The sequence below is a fragment of the Tenrec ecaudatus genome, chromosome 2 (genome assembly GCF_050624435.1).
Source record: "Tenrec ecaudatus isolate mTenEca1 chromosome 2, mTenEca1.hap1, whole genome shotgun sequence".
Lineage (NCBI taxonomy): Eukaryota > Metazoa > Chordata > Mammalia > Afrosoricida > Tenrecidae > Tenrec > Tenrec ecaudatus.
In genome coordinates, this window is record NC_134531.1 from 42,462,003 (window position 1) to 42,479,830 (window position 17,828).

Sequence of the window (17,828 nt, forward strand, 5' to 3'; positions counted from 1 at the left end):
CAAGGCAAGGTAGAATTGGGGTCATGATGATTGGGAGGGGAGGAAGCGTTCAGGAACTAGAGGAAGGTTTTGAGTTTCATTGTTGCTACACTGAACCCTGAGTGGCCCATCTCCTCCTCACTACCCCTCTGGAAGGGGTGTCCAGCTGTCTACAGGTGGGCATTGGGTCCCCATCATGCACTCCCCCTCTTTCACGGTGATGTGATTCTCACCACCACCCCACCTTTGTTGTTGGAGACCTGGTCTCCTCTGTCCTTCACGGTCACCTATGTTGGTGTGCTGCTTCCGTGTGGGATCGGTTGCTTCTGGGCTAGATGGCCGCTTGTTTGCTTTCAAGCCTTTAAGTCCCCAGACGCTATATCTCTCAGTAGCCTGGCACCATCAGCCTTCTTCACCACAGTTGCTTATGCACACTTTCGTCTTCAGCGATTATGTGAGGAAGGTGATCACACAATGATTGCTTTTGTTCCTTTGTATCTGCTACATGGTCCATTCAACACCTTGTATTCGCTTAGGCCGTGTGCTTCTTCTCTGTGGGCTTTGTTGCTTCTGAGCTAGATGGCCACTTATTTGCCTTCAAGCCTTTAAGACCCCAGATGCTATATCTTTTTGATAGCCGGGCACCATCAGCTTTCTTCACCACATTTGCTTACACACACGTCTGTCTTCAGTGATCATGTCAGGAAGATGGGTATCCTGTATCTGTATATAATTTAATGGTTCATTTCTTGTATTATATATCTATCTTTATAAATATATTTATATATAATTACTAGCAATCTGGTTTGTCTCTCTAGAGAGCCCTGTCTAACACAGCTATATAATAGAAATAATAATTCTGAGAATTTTTAGGAAAATTAGAAATAACCTATGGAGCACGTACCCATAGTATAGTAGTCATTCAATAAATGGCATCTGCTCCTATACAGATTTACAGCTCTGGGGACCCTCTACATCCCTACATGTTGCTGTGAGTCAGAATCAGCTCGAAGGCAATGGAGTTTGGACCATTGGTCCAACTTCAAAGTTTACTTAAAGGTTCTTCGAAAACCACTTTAACACAACCACCATAATTGAATAGCCAACAGCCGCCATGTAGATAGAAGATATTGGTAAGAGTAAATACAATGCAAACAATCTAAAAGATATTGTACCAAGTAACAGACAGTCTTTTAAAAGACATGCCAATCAACACCCGACTTTCTCATTGCCATCATTAGGAGAATTGAAGAACTGAAATGGAAATTATCCGTTGTTGTTGCTGTGATGCAGTGCTGTTTAAAGCTCGTTCAATGCACAGCATCATCTGTAATTAAACGTTACACATTGGGAAACGACGGCTTCATCTAGTCCTTGCTCTAGACTGAAGTGGCTGCCTCAGGCCGTGGCAGGCAGGATTCGAACTCAGCTTTCATTGGGTGCCATCAGCCTCAGGGTTTGTCAGGGGGCTGGTGCAGTGTGGAGGGAGAGTTCTTTCTTATTCCATCCATGACCTACGAGACAACATGTTGCTTCTCCAGTGTCAGACTCAGCTAGATTCTGATGCTACCCTTGGCCAACTAGCCAATTAGAGCCGTGCTGCAATAACAGCCAGCCTTCACTCGTCCTGGACAGCCCCATTTCTGGAACTGTCCCCTGGAGTCTTGCCCTGAAAATGCCGGAGGAGCTGAGAAAGCAGGAACCGCTGAAAGAGGATAAAAGAGTTTGTAACCAAGAAGCACTGTCTTCTCTTTGGCCCTACCCCAGTCAGATGGTGTCGGAGGGAGACAGAGAGGGGCTACCATGTCTTTAAATGACAGGTGGTCATCAATACTGTGCAGAGATATTGATGTTGGAGCCAGATTTGGATAGAATTCCTCTAACTGTATGACCACAAAGAAGTTATTTTTCTGTCTTATGCCTCAGATTTCTCTGTATATACTTGAGATGATATAGTGACTACATGTTTGCTGAGGAGCCCTGGTGGTGCAGTGGTTATGCACTGGTCAGTTAACTGCAAGGTCAGCAGTTCGAAACCCTCTGCCACTCTTCAGGAGAAACATGGGGCTTTCAACTCCGTAAACCCTCAGGGGCAATTCTACCCTGCCCTACTGGGCCACAGTGAGTTGGCGTCAACTCAAGGGCCATGAGTTTGGGGTAGGTATTTTTTGTATGTTTGCTGGGAGGAACAATTTCTTTTAATTGCGTGTCTACCATGTACCTGCCTATACAAAGCACACGCTGCTGCTGAGCACTGTGCAGTCGGCCTCACAGTGGCACCGTAGGACAGAGTCCAATAAGGATTTCCTCACCTTAGAGTAGACAGCATGGCAGTGAGTTTGGTTTTTGGTTAAATCTTTATGGCACTTTTGGGTAAACATTGGACTATTAACCTCAAGGCCAGTGGTTCAAACCCATCAGTCACTCTGCGGGAGAAAGTGGAGGTTATTTGCTCCCTTCACGATCAGTAGCCTCAGAACCCCTGTACAGGGTCCCTCTGAGTAGGAATTGGGTCAATAGCAATGAGCTTGGCTCTCCTTTTATTAATGATCTTTATGGAACCAGAGCACTAGATAATGTCTCCTTAGTATAACTGAGTGGGTTCAAAGCTTTTGGTTACCAGCTACATGCTTACACAAAACCACCCCCAAACCAAACTCTGCCATTGAGTCAATCCTGGCTCATAGCAACCCCACAGGCAGAGGAGGGCTAGCCCTTTGGGTTCCCAAGGCTACGCATCTTTACAGGAGTAGAAAGCCTCCTCTATCCCAGGGAGCACCTAATGGGTTTGACCTGCTGACCACACAGTTAGCAGCCCAATGCGTAACCCACTTATTAGATGTTTTCTATTATTATTCTGCTTTTTGTTCTCCCCCTTCTTCTTATTATTATTAACAATTACTCTCCGTTTAGACATGTCTGAGATAAGCATCATTCATTTCAAGGAGCAGAAGCTCACCCTCTTAGCTCACTTTGAGAAGACCTATCATGTGCAGGGGAATTCTAGGGACTCATAGTAGGGAAATCAAGTCAGGTTTCAAGAAACTGCTTTTCCCAACTTCTTCTATTTCTCTGGAGCCTCTTGCGTTCTCATTTCTACTTCCCCTGACGAATCTCTTCAACCTTCCCAGTCCTTTCTGCAGCGTGGCTTTCTCGGCTTCCTTCTCAGAATGCGCAAGGCCCAGACTGGTTGTCTTGATTAGCTCCTCTAAACGACCTCTTAACTTTATTGCCTGGTAGCGTAATGGTTGCTCATTGGCTGCAAGCCAATGTGGCAGCAGTTCGCAACCATCAACGGCTCCATGGGAGAAGGATGGGGCTTTTTATTCCTGTGAGCAGTTCCTCTTGGACACTCACAGACAGTTCTCCCCCGTCCTAGAGGGTCACTGTGAGTCGGCATGGACTCCGTGGCAGTGAGGTTTTTTTAAAACATTTTATTAGGGGCTCATACAACTTATCACAATCCATATGTACATCAATTGTGTAAAGCACATCTGTACATTCATTGCCCTCATCATTTTCAAAGCATTTGCTCTCCACTTAAGCCCTTTGCATCAAGTCCTCTTTTTACCCCTCCCTCCCCGCTCCCCCCTCCCTCATGAGTCCTTGATAATTTATAAATTATTATTTTGTCATATCTTGCCCTGTCCGACATCTCCCTTCACCGCTTTTCTGCTGTCCGTCCCCCAGGGAGGAGGTCACATGTAGATCCTTGTAATCGGTTCCCTCTTTCCAACCCACTCTCCCTCTGCCCTCCCAGTATTGCCACTCACACCACTGGTCCTGAAGGGATCATCTGCCCTGGATTCCCTGTGCTTCTAGCTCTTATGTGCACCAGTGCACATCCTCTGGTCTAGCTAGACTTGCAAGGTAGAATTGGGATCATGATAGTGGGGCTGGGGGGGGGGGAGGAAGCATTTAGGAACTGGAGGAAAGCTGTATTCTTTATCGGTGCTACATCGCACCCTGACTGACTCATCTCCTCCCCTAGACCCCTCTGCAAGGGGATCTCCAGTGGCCAACAAATGGGCTTTGGGTCTCCATTCTGCATTCCCCCCCCTCATTGACTATGGTAAGATTTTTTGTTCTGATGATGCCTTATACCTGATCCCTTTGACACCTCGTAATCGCACAGGCTGGTGTGCTTCTATGGCTTTGAGTTTTATCCCGATATAATTCCCTCTCCATTCCAAGTGCAAAGAGAGAGAATCTAAAGTCTAGTCAGGCAGTGATGGGCTGTCTGTGACTGTGGTTTGTGAGAACGAGAGAGGCCATGCTGGCGTGCGTGGAATAGAGAAAGGTTGAGCATCCTCTGAAGGTGGCTTAGGGACTGATGTAGAAACCCTTGTCAGAAATGTCACATGCCTTGTCTCATGGCCAGGCCATGTCAGATGAGTGTAGTTTGAGGTATGCACAAGGATGGTCCCCTACTGGCCATCAGCTTTTCTAGCAAACATGAATAGACTAACTCCGACATTCAGACTGTTCCCAGGAAGGCAGTGGAACTGTTCCAGGACAGCAGGCAAGAGAGGTACCAGCTGTTCCGGATCCTTAGAAAGAAGGTTCCCGTGGAGGGCTCTGAAGACAAGGGTCTATTTTCCTAGCTAACAGCTATATAATAACAGCTCCCCTCAGGCCCTGCAAGCTGAGATTCACGGAGTTCCCTTTCCGCCTCATTAGAAATATATCCAAAGAGAGGATGCACTCAGCTTCTGAATATTTCATATCCCATCTGCTGTCACTAGTACAAGTGAGAGAGACCACGGGTGTCTCCCCTGCTGCCGGCTGCTGACCTCTTTCCTCATCTTGGCTTCCTTTCTGTCTCTCTGGATTTATGTTTTGAAGATTCTTCTCTCCCAGCTTATTCATTCATTTCTTCCCTCCCCCTCCTCTTCTTTCATATAATGGACATCTCCTGAGCACACACTTCATTCTGGACCTTTCAGAAATGAATAAGATACACTGCCCACCTTATAGGCACTGGCAGTGGTGTAACAGACAGACAGGAAGCGCCTGATGCAGGTGGCCATGGAATATGGCAACGAGAGTGTGATGTACCTCGAGGGGAGAAAGAGGTGTTGAGAAGAAAAGGCTTGTGCTGAGGTCTAAGAAACGTCACAGGACACAGGAGAAAGGGAGTTCTAGGCAGAGGTACAGCCCTGTTACTCCTACTGTCTCACATGAACCCTCCTTCTCTATTACCACCTAGACCTCAGGGACGTATGGGTTTGCAAATCCTGGCTTAGGGGATGTGTTGCCTGTTAAGTGGGATGTGTGGCGGACTCCTCTCTAGCCATCTCCATCTTTCCCTCTTCCTCACCACCACCAGGAGTCCTCTCTCTGGGTTGCTAGTCACCACCAGAGCCAGCCTCTGTCCTCAGCCTTGTTCCTCTTCTCTCTAGTTTCCCCTGCAGCCATAGTTCTCTTGCTAAAACAGAAATCAGATGAAAGCACTCGCCCTCAACCTTGCAGAGCCCTGATGGTGTAGTGGTTATGAGTTGGGCTGCCATCTGCATGGTTGGCAGTTCAAAACCACCAGGAGCTCCTTGGGAGAAAGACTGGGCTTTCTACTCCCATATACAGTGGCAGTCTTGGAAACCCACAGGAGGTTTCTAGGAGTCAACACTGACTTGATGGCAGTGAGGGGTTTGGTTTGTTTGGAGGGGTTTGTTGTTTTGGAAGGACAGAGAAGGAGCCCTGGCTGTTGAGTAGCAGCTTAGTGGCTGCTAACCTACAGGTCAATAGTTCAAAGCCACCAGTTGCTCTGATTTGAGAAAGTTAAAGTCATTTGCTCCTGCAAACATTTCCAGTCTCAGAATCCCAAAGGAGCGGTTCTGAGATTCATATGGGATTGCCACACGTCAAAATCACATTTCTTGAAACAACTCCGAGACTGGATGATCTGACTCCTGCCTGTCACCTGGACTGATTTGGGGGCATGCTTCCTCATTCCTGGTCCCCAGCATCACTGTGAGTTCTCCAAGGTCCTTGAGCACAGTGTCAGTGTCATCAGCTTCCCAGGCACAGCCCCATTCTCCTAGCCCTCCCCCCTCCGAATGCTCCCACACTTGCAGGAGGGATTTTTTGTTTGGGTTTGTTTTCAGGTTATCGTTTTTAACTGCAGACAATGCCTAGTTTTATCTCATACATGCTTGCCGAAGTTTTACTTTTGCATTTCATTTACTTATCTATTTTTAGCTCTTGATGGTGAATTGGGCAGAGGCTTACATCAGTTTTCCATTCAACCATTCCCACACATTTGCTTCATGTCTTTCACTGTAGTCCTCGAAACTTGCCCCACGTCTTCTTTGTTTCCTTTTTTTTAAAAGACCATTATCATCTTAAAACCATTTTATTGAACACAAATCACGTACCATTAAATTCAATGATTTAACTATATTAAAAAGAACTGAGCAGTCATTGCCATGATCAGTTTGGAGCCCTCTCCTTATATTTCCTATTTCCATGTCTCCTCCTTTAGTAACCTGCCTTCGTCCTGGGCTACATTGCTCTCATATGGTTGATTAGTCTTAGACGTGTACACCTGACTGGGGTGGTTGTTCCCCTGATTGACCTGGCTATTGTTTGGTTGAAACTTGACCCAAGGAGGTGATTCATTTCCAGATTCCTGGTCTGGATGGTTCTGCTAGTCTGTATCTGACCACTAAACCTTAGCTCGTTGATCATCTTGTGTTTCGCCCACATTTCCCTCTCAGTCTATCCAGGACCCTCTCCTGTGGTCTTGTTCTGAGCATGTGCTAGTGGCAGTCACCTTTCCATTCGGGTCTTCTGGTCTTGGGGTCTAGGAGACTGATGTTCATCTCTCGTTTTTAAAAGAATGGGTTTATAGACGGAGCCCTTCACAGATGACAGATTGGATACCAGGGCTTTTACAGTTTTTACATGATTAGGCATGTATGCATTGAGACATGCCTAGGATCTAATTTCATCCAAAGTGCAGGGAAGGGGTCAGAGCTAGAGTCAGGTGAGAGAGGCGGCTGACATGCGGAATTCAAAGAAGCCCTCACTTTCTCAGTCCCCCATTCTACTCCTGCCCCCGAGGGGGGGGGGCGAAGCCTTCACCAAGCATCCCTTCAAAGGAAGAAGACCTAGCACGCATTGCTGGGGATTCGAGCCCTGCTCCCAGCAACCTCAGGTGTGTCACGGCAGAACTGTGCCCCGGCATGTTGTCCGGGGCTGATGTTTTTACAGCTGATCACCAGGTGTTTGTTCTGAGGTGCCTCTGGGTGGCCTCAGTCTCTGACAGTGACTCGAACCTCCACCGCCACCCCAGAACGAGGTTTCCTTCAGAGTAAAGATAGATTCACGGTCAACTAATAGCCATGGTTAGTACACAATTCATCTATCTCATTACGGAAAAAAAGAAAAAACGGATAAGCAGGAAAAACAAGGTTGACAGGTCAACCATTTATGACCCCCCACTCTGGTTAAAAAATAACCGTTCTGTAGCAGCGCAGTGCGTGCTGTCCCACCGGGGACTTGTCACAGCCCATGAGATGTGAATAAAGGGCGTAACCACCACCAATCAACCCCACTCAACATTTTGGAGAAAATCCGGCCAGATCTGCGTTCGTCTGTGAACATGTGCACTTGCATTTTTCCTCACTTGTTAGATGCTGGCCACCTTCTCGTCTCAATAAACAACGGTCGGCATCCTCGGGCGACAGCGAAGAGGCGCACCACACTGCCTCTCAGCCTCTTGGCTCCTCCAAGCACTACAAGCTTCTCTTTTTGTTCTGTTGGCGGGAGGACAGTTGTGGTGGACACATAGGCGACATGTTTGCTAGATCATGATTTTTCAGGGGTGCACTGTACTGGCTCTAATTTCACTAATCACGTTGCGGCCCATCCCCAGCATCCATCCGCCATCCATCCCCGTCAACAGGAACTCTGCGTACCCTAAACTCACCCTTCCCTCCTCCCTGCCCTCATGCTGAATCAATGCTGCGCTCTCGTTAGTGCCTAGTCCAGCTATGTCATATAAGCGAGATCGTGTAGTATTTGGATATCACGCCATCCTTGTTTATCACACATCCCTGTACACGTGCCAAGCTCCTTTCAGAAGATTAACTGCCGAACGGGAAGTGGCTGGGCCACAGGGTGTGAGCATTTTGAAAGGCTTGTGATGCAGAATACCAAACCACAGTCTAGAAGGGTCGGACCATTTTAATCCCCATCAGCAGCTATTGCTTCATGCCCTCACCAACCTTTTGTAAGCCCTGCACACTGGTGCATCTCTCTCTCTCTCACTGCCCACAAGTCCCCTCTGACTCGCAGGGGCCTCTGGCGTTCCGAGGCTGTAAATCTTTACAGGAGCTGAAAGCGCCATTTCTCCTCGGAGGTGGGACTGGTGGGTTCACATAGCTGGTCGGTTTAAACTGCTGACCCGACACGCAGCCCACTCTGCCACTAGGGCTCCTACTGTGTATCGTACACCGTTATTTTATGTGCCAAACACGATCAAGGTCACATAAAGCATAGTCTGTGTGGGGAAGGAGATGATAGAAGGGGAGATCAGAGCATCCCCTTGCTGGGAGGACAGTAGGTCATCTTCCTGGGACTATAGTGCATTGGAGCTCTGAATACAAACTCTGGCCATGTGATCTACCCAGGGTAAGTGGCCGAAGGGTTCCTGAAAGGTGAACGCTGAGGCTCACCTTGAAGGGTAAGCAGCTGTTAGTTGAGTAAAGAACAGAGGAGGAGTGATGGGGAGAAGGAAGGAAGGGAGAGGAAAGTTTCTCAGGTATGAATGTTCAGAGCAAAATGTTCTGTGACGGTTGGACTGAAGGGTGCACAGCCAGGTGGGGCTTGTGGAATGATGGAAGTTGACGCACAAGAGATGAGTTGGGTCTGGTATAGAAGGTTTCTCTAGAGCTCCAACTTTCTCCTGAAAGTTAGGTCAGCATCATCAAACACTGAAGCCTCCGGTGGGAGGCAGGAGTTGGCATCCCGGCCTGGGTGTGGAAGACTCACACTGGTCCAAGTGTTGCTCACGACCTGAAGGGATGCTCTAGGAGTCCTGTGGGCTGGGGAACAGCCTCTGTGCCCGTAAGGTGTACAGCTCCAGCCGAGATCCCTTCACTTCTGTCTCTCTCGGCTCCTCATCACTGGTGTACCGACTTTGATCTTTTTCTTCCTTCCTTCTGTTCTTTCAGAAAAGGTGGCCATTAAGATCCTGGACAAGACCAAGTTAGACCAGAAAACCCAAAGACTACTATCCCGAGAAATCTCCAGCATGGAAAAACTGCACCATCCCAACATCATCCGCCTTTATGAAGTCGTGGAGACCCTCTCTAAGCTCCACTTGGTGATGGAGTATGCGGGGGGTGGGGAGCTCTTTGGTAAAATTAGCACTGAAGGGAAGCTCTCAGAGCCAGAAAGCAAGCACATCTTCTCCCAGATTGTATCGGCAGTGAAGCACATGGTGAGCAGGGGGCCCTGGGAGTAATAGGCCTGCCCCCACTAAAGTCCTCATTGATGGCTGTAGTAGCTTAGTCCATCAAGGCCAGACAGATACTCTGTGAGTGCCTCAAGTCTGGCTGGGAGGGTAACCTTGGCCTGTGAAGCAATGGTCAGGGCTGTCCACTGACACAGCAGTCTCTTAACTTCTAGGGAAGTTGGCAGAAAGTACCTGTGAGCAGCTGTGGGGGAAGGCCAACCCCCAAACTAATTGTGGGTTTGATAGGCGTAATCGTATGGTTAATATATATATATATATATATATATATATATATATATATATAAATCATAGAGAATAAGGAGAGATTGAAATAATGGAGTCAGACACATTTCAGGGTAGCATGCTAACCTTCTGGACAGCCATGATCTCAACAGCCAGGCCCGCACACAGCTCTGACAGAGAAGGCATGAGAGGAAGGAAGAGGAAGGACATGGGGAGTGGGGACAGGTGAGCAAGGGGGATCAGGAACTAGGAGAGGATGGGGGAGAGCGCCAGGGGGAGAGAGCTCTTTATTTATAACAAAGGCTTATATATATTTGGGGGCCATGAAAGCCCCCTAATTACAAGTAAAGACATATGTCACAGAAGGGGTTGCACTATAGGTAATACAGTAATGAAAGGGGAATGATCTAGAGGTGTAAACGCAATAGGAAGTAGAGGGATTGAGGGTACACATGTGACAAGATGGGCGGAACCTAGATACAGGATGGCAGCCTAACTTTGGATGTCACTGAGCAATTTTGACCCGTTTTCTGGCTCTCCATTGAAACTATTATCAGTAGGGTATGAACCCCACTGTAGGTGTCCTCAGGGAGAATATCTCTAAGCATCTGACCTCCCACCATGTGCAAACAGCCTCTAATGTTTGACATCTCTTTGGGGAAGACAAAGCTGGGGAAAAGTCTTTCTATATCCCTCAAAGGGCCAGTATGGATGTCAACTTACTCTGTGGTCACGCTCACATCTGGAACCTCATCTAGTACAGGACAGCTGGCTCCTCCCTGCTTCCAGGCCTGACCTGCTTAACTCTAAGATGTCCTCTGCCCTCTAAGCTTCTCCAACATTCCAACTCCGACCCATACTTGTTGACCCATCTTAGTTTCTCTCTCTCTCTCTCTCTCTCTCGTACTTTCTTTAATCTCACATTAACTCATATTGCATTTTCTGCCTTGGGTGAGCTCCTTCTTTGCCCAGCAGATTAAAAGCCCATGATGGCATTCTTATTTTAGTTATTTGATGATTCCTTAGACAAATCTGTAATATGAAAGCAGACACCTGCGTTTTTCTGCGAATGGATGCTTTTGTAGCCTCTCTCTTGGAGATCACATTGCTAGGCGCACAGGATGACTTTGGCTTTCAGACATGATTGGCATACACAGTTTACCCAGATCTTGTTCCAAGTGGTCTGTCCATCTAGTACAAAACAGACACTTGTTGCAGTTGAAAGGTTTCTAGTTCTCTCCTCTGTGATGCAAGAACTGGACCAGTAGTCTGGCCAAAACTTCACCCACCGAGGAATTAGTGACCTACAGGGCCCAAAATAGCAATAAATAAGGGATGGAGGAGAGAAAAGAATGGAGCAAGACAGAGGGGCCTAATAGTGATGTTGAGTATTTCAGACCTGTTACCAGTTGTCCCTTCGGTGGCCCTGTGCAGAGGGGCAGGAGCCCTGGCAGTGCCGTCAGGTAAACCTTGGACTGCGAACTGCTTGCAAGGTTGGCAGGTCAAACCCACCAGCTGTTCTGAGGGAGGAAGACAGGTGATCTATTCCGGTAAAGATGTACAAGTTGGGAAATCTGTAGGATCACTATGAATCCAATGACTTGGTGGCCGTGGGTTTGGGTTTGGGGGCTGAGGAAAGGGAAGGGAGAATGATGTGACTGTTTCTTTAAAGATGACAGCCTTGGGAACTCTACTGGGACAGTTCTAGTCTCTTAGGTGGAGTCACTGTGAATTGACTTGATGACAACAGGTTTTGAATGGGTGCTTTAGTGACCTTTCCTGGGGTCAGGTTCAAACCAAGCAAAGAGAATTGATAGACAAAGACTTGCAAACTCTATTGGAAAAGGATTCTGGTGGGAGAGCAAAAAATAACCGAGCAATATAGGGTCCAAGACTCAAGTCTCCTGAGGTACTGCATCATGCCATCCTCCGAGCTCTCTGAAAAAGGGAAGAGTGAATCGCAGACTACGTGCCGGGACGACACCGGGCACTGTAACCGCAGCAGCGTTTACAGTTCTCATAGCAACCAATTGAGGTGGTTCTCAACCTCCTTTAAGAGGAAGAAACTGATGCTAAAATTATCCAGCTGGCATGGCTGCACCTAGAACTAACCAGGCCATCAGGCTACAAAGCCTGGAGCTGCATCCCAGGACATTCATTGGGAAGAGGAACATGAAACCATTTCCCAAGAGTTCTTAAGACAGAACAGGTCAAGAATTCTCAAGTCATTGATCTGGGCCTGGCAGGCCAAGGTTGGGCTGGGGACAGGGCATGCGGCTCACAACCTGCAGTGGGATCTGGTGTTAGAGCCTTACCCGGGTCTTGGCCCGTCAAGAGATTGCTCAGGCAGGAGTGTGGGGGAAAGGCCAGCCTTCCCCAATTAATCATGGTTCAATACACACAATTGTATGGTTGAGATATATAAATATTATAATAAAGTCATCAAGAGCATGAGAGATAAGAGAGAGATTGAAATAATGGAGTCAGACACATTACATGGTAGCATGCTCACCTCAGCCCCTCTCAGTGGCCCATGTGGAGACGGGACACTGGAGGGCAGGAGAGAGGGTGAGGAGAAGGAGGACAAGGGGAAAGAGAACAGGGGAGTGAGGGCCAGAGAGGAGGGGGAGCCGATGAGAGGCCAAGAGAGCTCTTCATTGCTAACCCAGGCTTATATACCTTTGGGGGGCATGCAAGCCCCCTAATTACAGGTAAAAACATACGTCACAGGAAGGGGTTGCACTATGGTTATACAGCAATGAGAGGGAGACAATCTAGGGACATACACGCAATAGGAAGAGGAGGGATTGTGGGCACACCTGGGACAAGAAGGGCGGGTCCCAGGATGGCAACCTAACTTTGGATGTCACTGAGCAGGTTTGACCTGTTCTCTGGATCTTCATTGAAACCATTATTAGTAGGGTGTAAACCCCACCCTGTAGGGACCAAACTGGTGACTGCAAGCCTTTAGGGAGAAGTAGCCCATTGTCCCTAACAGCCTGAGTGGGCCCTATTTGTGGTGGGACCAGCCAACTGATTGCCTTCAGGGAGGTAACTTGACAATCATTTACCATTAGCTGTAAGCAGTGTCCTAAGTCTAACATATGCTTGGGGGAGACAACTTGGGAGAAATCTTTCTGTTCCCACACAGGATAACTCCCCTCCCACCCCCACTCAAACGCCACCTCTACAGCACCGAGGAGGGCAGTTTCATTGTGTTTTGCACTGTGCAGTTGTATAAGACCCAGTCCTTATTTCCGGCACTAATTCCGGAGTGCACACGGTGGAACAGACTGCAGTCCGTCAGCGCACAGACTAGGACCGCTGCTTGATTTGGGGGTGTAGGTGCTGCCTGTGGAGAAAGGTTATGACAGTGTTGCTCTGGACCAGCCATTCTCAACCTGTGGGTCCGCGACCCCTTTGGGGGTTGAATGACCCTTTCACAGCAGTTGCCCGATTCATAAGAGTAGCAAATTGATAGTGATGAAGTAACAATGACAATAATGTTATGGTTGGGGGTCACCACAACATGCGGAACTGTATTAAAGGGTTGCGGCCTGAGGAAGGTTGAGAAATACTGCCTGGAGCTTCGCTGACATAAAGCAAGTTGATTGACACTGAGTTTGTGTGTCTGAGCAATTGGTGATTGTTTTAAATTTTTTTTATGTCCGTTTTTCCCTTTGAAAATAACAACTCTCCCCTTGCGCCTTCTTCCACAGCACGAAAACCAAATTATTCACCGAGATCTAAAGGCAGAAAACGTATTCTACACCAGCAACGCGTGCGTGAAAGTGGGGGATTTCGGATTCAGCACAGTCAGCAAGAAAGGTGAGATGCTGAACACTTTCTGTGGGTCCCCTCCGTACGCCGCCCCAGAGCTTTTCCGGGATGAGCACTACGTGGGCGTCTACGTGGACATCTGGGCCTTGGGCGTGCTGCTGTTCTTTATGGTGACTGGCACCATGCCCTTCCGGGCGGAGACCGTGACCAAGCTGAAGAACAGCGTCCTGGAGGGCGCCTATAGCGTGCCTCCGCACGTGTCGGCGCCCTGCCACCGGCTCCTCCGAGGGGTCCTGCAGCCCATACCCACGGAGAGATACGGGATCGACGCCATCATGAGCGCTGAGTGGATGCACGGGGTACCGTTCCCCATCCCTCTAGAACCCTTCCAGCTGGATCCAAAACATTTGTCCGAAGCCAGCATCCTCAAAGAAGAAGAAAACGAGGTCAAAAGCACTTTAGAGCACCTGGGGATTACTGAGGAGCATATCCGAAATAACCGAGGGAGGGACACTCGCAGCGCCATCACAGGGGTCTACCGAATCATTTTACATCGAGTCCAGAGGAGAAAGGCCCTGGAAGGCGTCCCAGTAATGATACTGCCAGACCCGAAAGGAAGGGATGTGAAGAAGGGGTCGCGGGTCTACCGAGGGATAAGACACACGTCCAAATTCTGTTCAATTTTATAAATTGCTTTAGACGCTTGGTAATGGACCAAGATCATTGTGATGGCTTTTCAATTTTTTTCACAGACAACTTGATTGTGGAGATATTTTTATCATTTTTAAATAAATTTCAATAGATGCCTTTGAGCTATGCATTTTCTTACCACCACCACCCACCCACCCGCCCCAGATGTTCTTTAGTTCCGATGTCAGCTTGCTTGGGACCTTGGCTTGCTCTCAAGATCTGGGATTAAGTCATTCAACCAGCACTGATTTATTCAGAATCTACTATGTGGCAGGAAGTGTTTAAGACACTGGGAAAACAGCAGAGACTAAGAGAGACCAGGCTGTTCCTCTCGTGTGCAGGACATTCGAGTGCAAAAGACCTCAACACACACACACACACACACACACACGCACACACACACACATTTTTTGTTAAAGAAAAAAACCCTGCTAATATGAAATGATGGGCAGAGATTTTCAAAAGAGCCATCTGATATTCATGAGCTTGCTACTTTGGAGTACATTGTTAGGGAGGTGATGGCAGTCTGAGATCTGAGTGAGAAGCAGGTCACTCTAGAAAAGCAGGCCAAGAGCATTCTAGGCAACTAGGACGTTTGAGATGAGGAGGTCTCCATCTACAGCCGTTTATCCAGAGAGCAGGAGTGAGGAGCAGGGGAAGCGGGGCAAGCCGATTACAAAGATACCTGAGCAAGAGGCAGTCTGGTGGTCACTCATGCAGGACCTTCTGAAGAGCCCGAGAAAACACAGCTCAGGCATCTGCCCAGGGATCAAAGGGACAGCCTTTGCCCATCAGTTCCTCTCCCCCATTGGTCGAGTGTGGCCCTGTGCATGTCATTTGCCCCACACGTCCAGATTGTGCTGTTGTGCGTCCAGAGAATCTCTGCAGCGACATAAGAGGTACACAGACAGCATTGGCCTAGGGCACGTTGCTCTTAGGTGGCACAAAGATGTCAAAACCTGCAGAGAAGTGGTCACTACCGTCTATCTAGAAAAGATAGGCGGCATAAACAACCTGGAGGAGAAAAACAATAACAGTTCTGGGGGGATATGGGAGAGGGGGAGATTGGGGGAAAGGTAGTGGGTGTTAACAAACCCAGGGGACAAGGGAACAAGTGATCCAAAATCAATGGCGAGGAGGGTGTTGGAGGCCTGGTAGGGCTTGAACAAGGGCAATGTAATTGAGAGGAATTACTGAAACTCAAATGAAGGATGAACATGATAGTGGGACAAGAGGAAAGTAAAAGGAAATAGAGGAAGGAAGTAGGAGGCAAGGGTATTTATAGAAGTCTCAATACAGGCATGTACATATGAAAATATATTTATATGTGATGATGGGGAAATAGATCTATGTGCATATATTTATAGGTTTAGTATTAAGGTAGCATGTGGACATTGAGCCTATACTCAAGTACTACCTCAATGCAAGATCGCTTTGTTTTATTAAACCGGCATTGTATAATGCTCACCTTCCCGACATGATCGCTGAAGACAAATGTGTACATAAGCAAATGTGGTGAAGAAAGCTGATGGTGCTTGGCTATCAAAAGATATAGCTTCTGGGGTCTTAAAGGCTTGAAGGCAAACAAGCAGCCATGTAGCTGAGAAGCAACAACGCCCACATGGAACAAGCACACCAGCCTGTGTGATCACGAGATGTCGATGGGATCAGGTATCAAAGAACAAAAAATCATATCATTGTGAATGAGGGGGAGTGCGCAGAGTGGAGACCCAAAGCCCATCTGTAGGCAAATGGACATCCCCTTATGGAAGGGTCGCAGGGAGATGAGCCAGTTAGGGTGCAGTATAGCAAGGATGAAACATCCAAATTTTCCTCTAGTTCTTAAATGCTTCCTTCCCCCACTATCAAGATCCCGATTCTACCTTACAAATTCAGCTTGACCAGAGGATGTACACTAGTACAGATAAGAGCTGGAAACACAGGGAATCAAGGACAGATAAACCCCTCAGGGCCAATAATGAGAGTAGTGATACCAGGAGGGTAAGGAGAACGTGGAGTAGAAAGGGAGAACCAATCCCATATAACCCCCTCCCTGGGGGACGGACAACAGAAAAGTGGATGAAGGGAGACATCAGACAGTGTAAGACGTGACAATAATAATAATTTATAAATTTATGCATTATCAAGGGTTAATTAGGGAAGAGGTAGGAAGGGAGGGGGGAAATGAGGCGCTGATACCAAGGGCTCAAGTAGAAAGCAAATGTTTTGATGAGGGCAAAAAATGTCCAAATGTGCAATGGGTGGATGTATGGATTGTGGTAAGAGTTGTTTGAGGCCCCACTAAAATGATTTAAGAAAGAAAAAAGAAACGGTCACTGCCTCAGAGTTTGGAGGAAGATGTGTGGCTAAAGCACTCTGAAGTGGTTCGTGCAAGGAGCGAATCCAAAACCAAACTCCCTGCCATGGAGGTGATTCTGACGAGTGGCCCTGCCATAGCAGACTAGACACGGCCCTCCTGGGTTTGTGTTCGTAGATCATTGTGGGAGCCAAAGCCTTCCTCTTTCTCCCAAGGGGCAGCTGGTGGGTTGGAATGACTGACTTGGTGGTCACTATCCTGCCAGGGCTCCTTCCATGTCCAGAGTAGGTGTTCATTCCAAAAACAAATCATTGGATCCGCCAGTGCAGACAAAGGAGTCAACCTGCTGTCTTTCAGGGCTAATGCCATACTGAAGGCTCAACATCCAAAGCTACAGTTGGCAGGGTGATCATACATTGGCCTTGGTGAGCGGAAGTCCATGATACTGGGCCCCTGTAGTGCTTCCATCCTGCCACAGGACCATTCCACATATGGATCTATTACGTGAAGGAGACTGATGAGAGGAGCTGACACCACTGCGGGTCTACTTGACTGCGGCGTGCCTTTTCTCCAGCGGATGCTCTCCAGTGGGCATAGCATTTGTGCCAACCCTTAACCTCAGAATTGCCTTTGACGGTTCAGCATGGCTGCTTCCAAGTTTCTGATCAACCTGACAAGCCATTTATTTGTACCAGGAATACATATATGTTTATTCTTCAGAATGCTTCCTTCTCCACATAAAGTGGATGACCAAATGTACAGCTCACATCTCAGCCCACTGAGTGGATGTCCCTTCACCAGCCTGCCACTAGAAGCACCCCTGCTGAATGATCATGTGGCAGCAGTCCACTTACAACCATTGCCAACATATCACGCTACCTGTGAATCAGTCCCAAGAGTGATATTTTGTCAGTTGGTTGTAGGAAACTGCCCTTTCCCCCATAAGACCACAGGTGTGGGTTGACAAGATACAACAAAGATACAACAGAGTAACAAAGGCGAGTGCTACAGGAGTCTGGGTCACCTGTTCATGTCATTTACTTGTACGATCCTCACTGCAGTGATTTCCATTATACAGTGGATTTACACTGTGCCCATCTAAATTTATGACTCCATAGCTCTGATAGTACCTAAGTCATAAGGAGATGATTTCAGGGGCTTAGTCACGTTGTCTCATAACATCTAGGGACCTGAGTCGTTCTTTGTTGCAGAAAGCATGGCCCACAGGTCTGTGCTGTCAACTTCTACCAGAACTTGCTCAAGTATAGGATTCTTTTTTTCCCCTAATAAAAATTAATTTTCAGTTTATTTTTAGAGTATCACTCATGAATTATTTCATGTCATATATTGAAATCCATT

At 47.7% G+C, this 17,828-nt stretch overlaps 1 protein-coding gene across 2 annotated transcripts in view; it reads left to right on the top strand.

The window, feature by feature from the left end:
• NIM1K (NIM1 serine/threonine protein kinase) overlaps nucleotides 1-14,263 on the top strand; it is a 66,448-nt gene extending 52,185 nt beyond the window's left edge. For both annotated transcript variants that reach the window (XM_075540994.1, XM_075540993.1), the window contains 2 exons: nucleotides 9,156-9,424; nucleotides 13,402-14,263. In XM_075540994.1, the coding sequence (XP_075397109.1) occupies nucleotides 9,156-9,424; nucleotides 13,402-14,151 (1,019 nt within the window). In that variant the 3' untranslated portion in view covers nucleotides 14,152-14,263. The remainder of the gene's footprint in view (nucleotides 1-9,155; nucleotides 9,425-13,401) is intronic.
• Nucleotides 14,264-17,828: the final 3,565 nt, after the last annotated feature.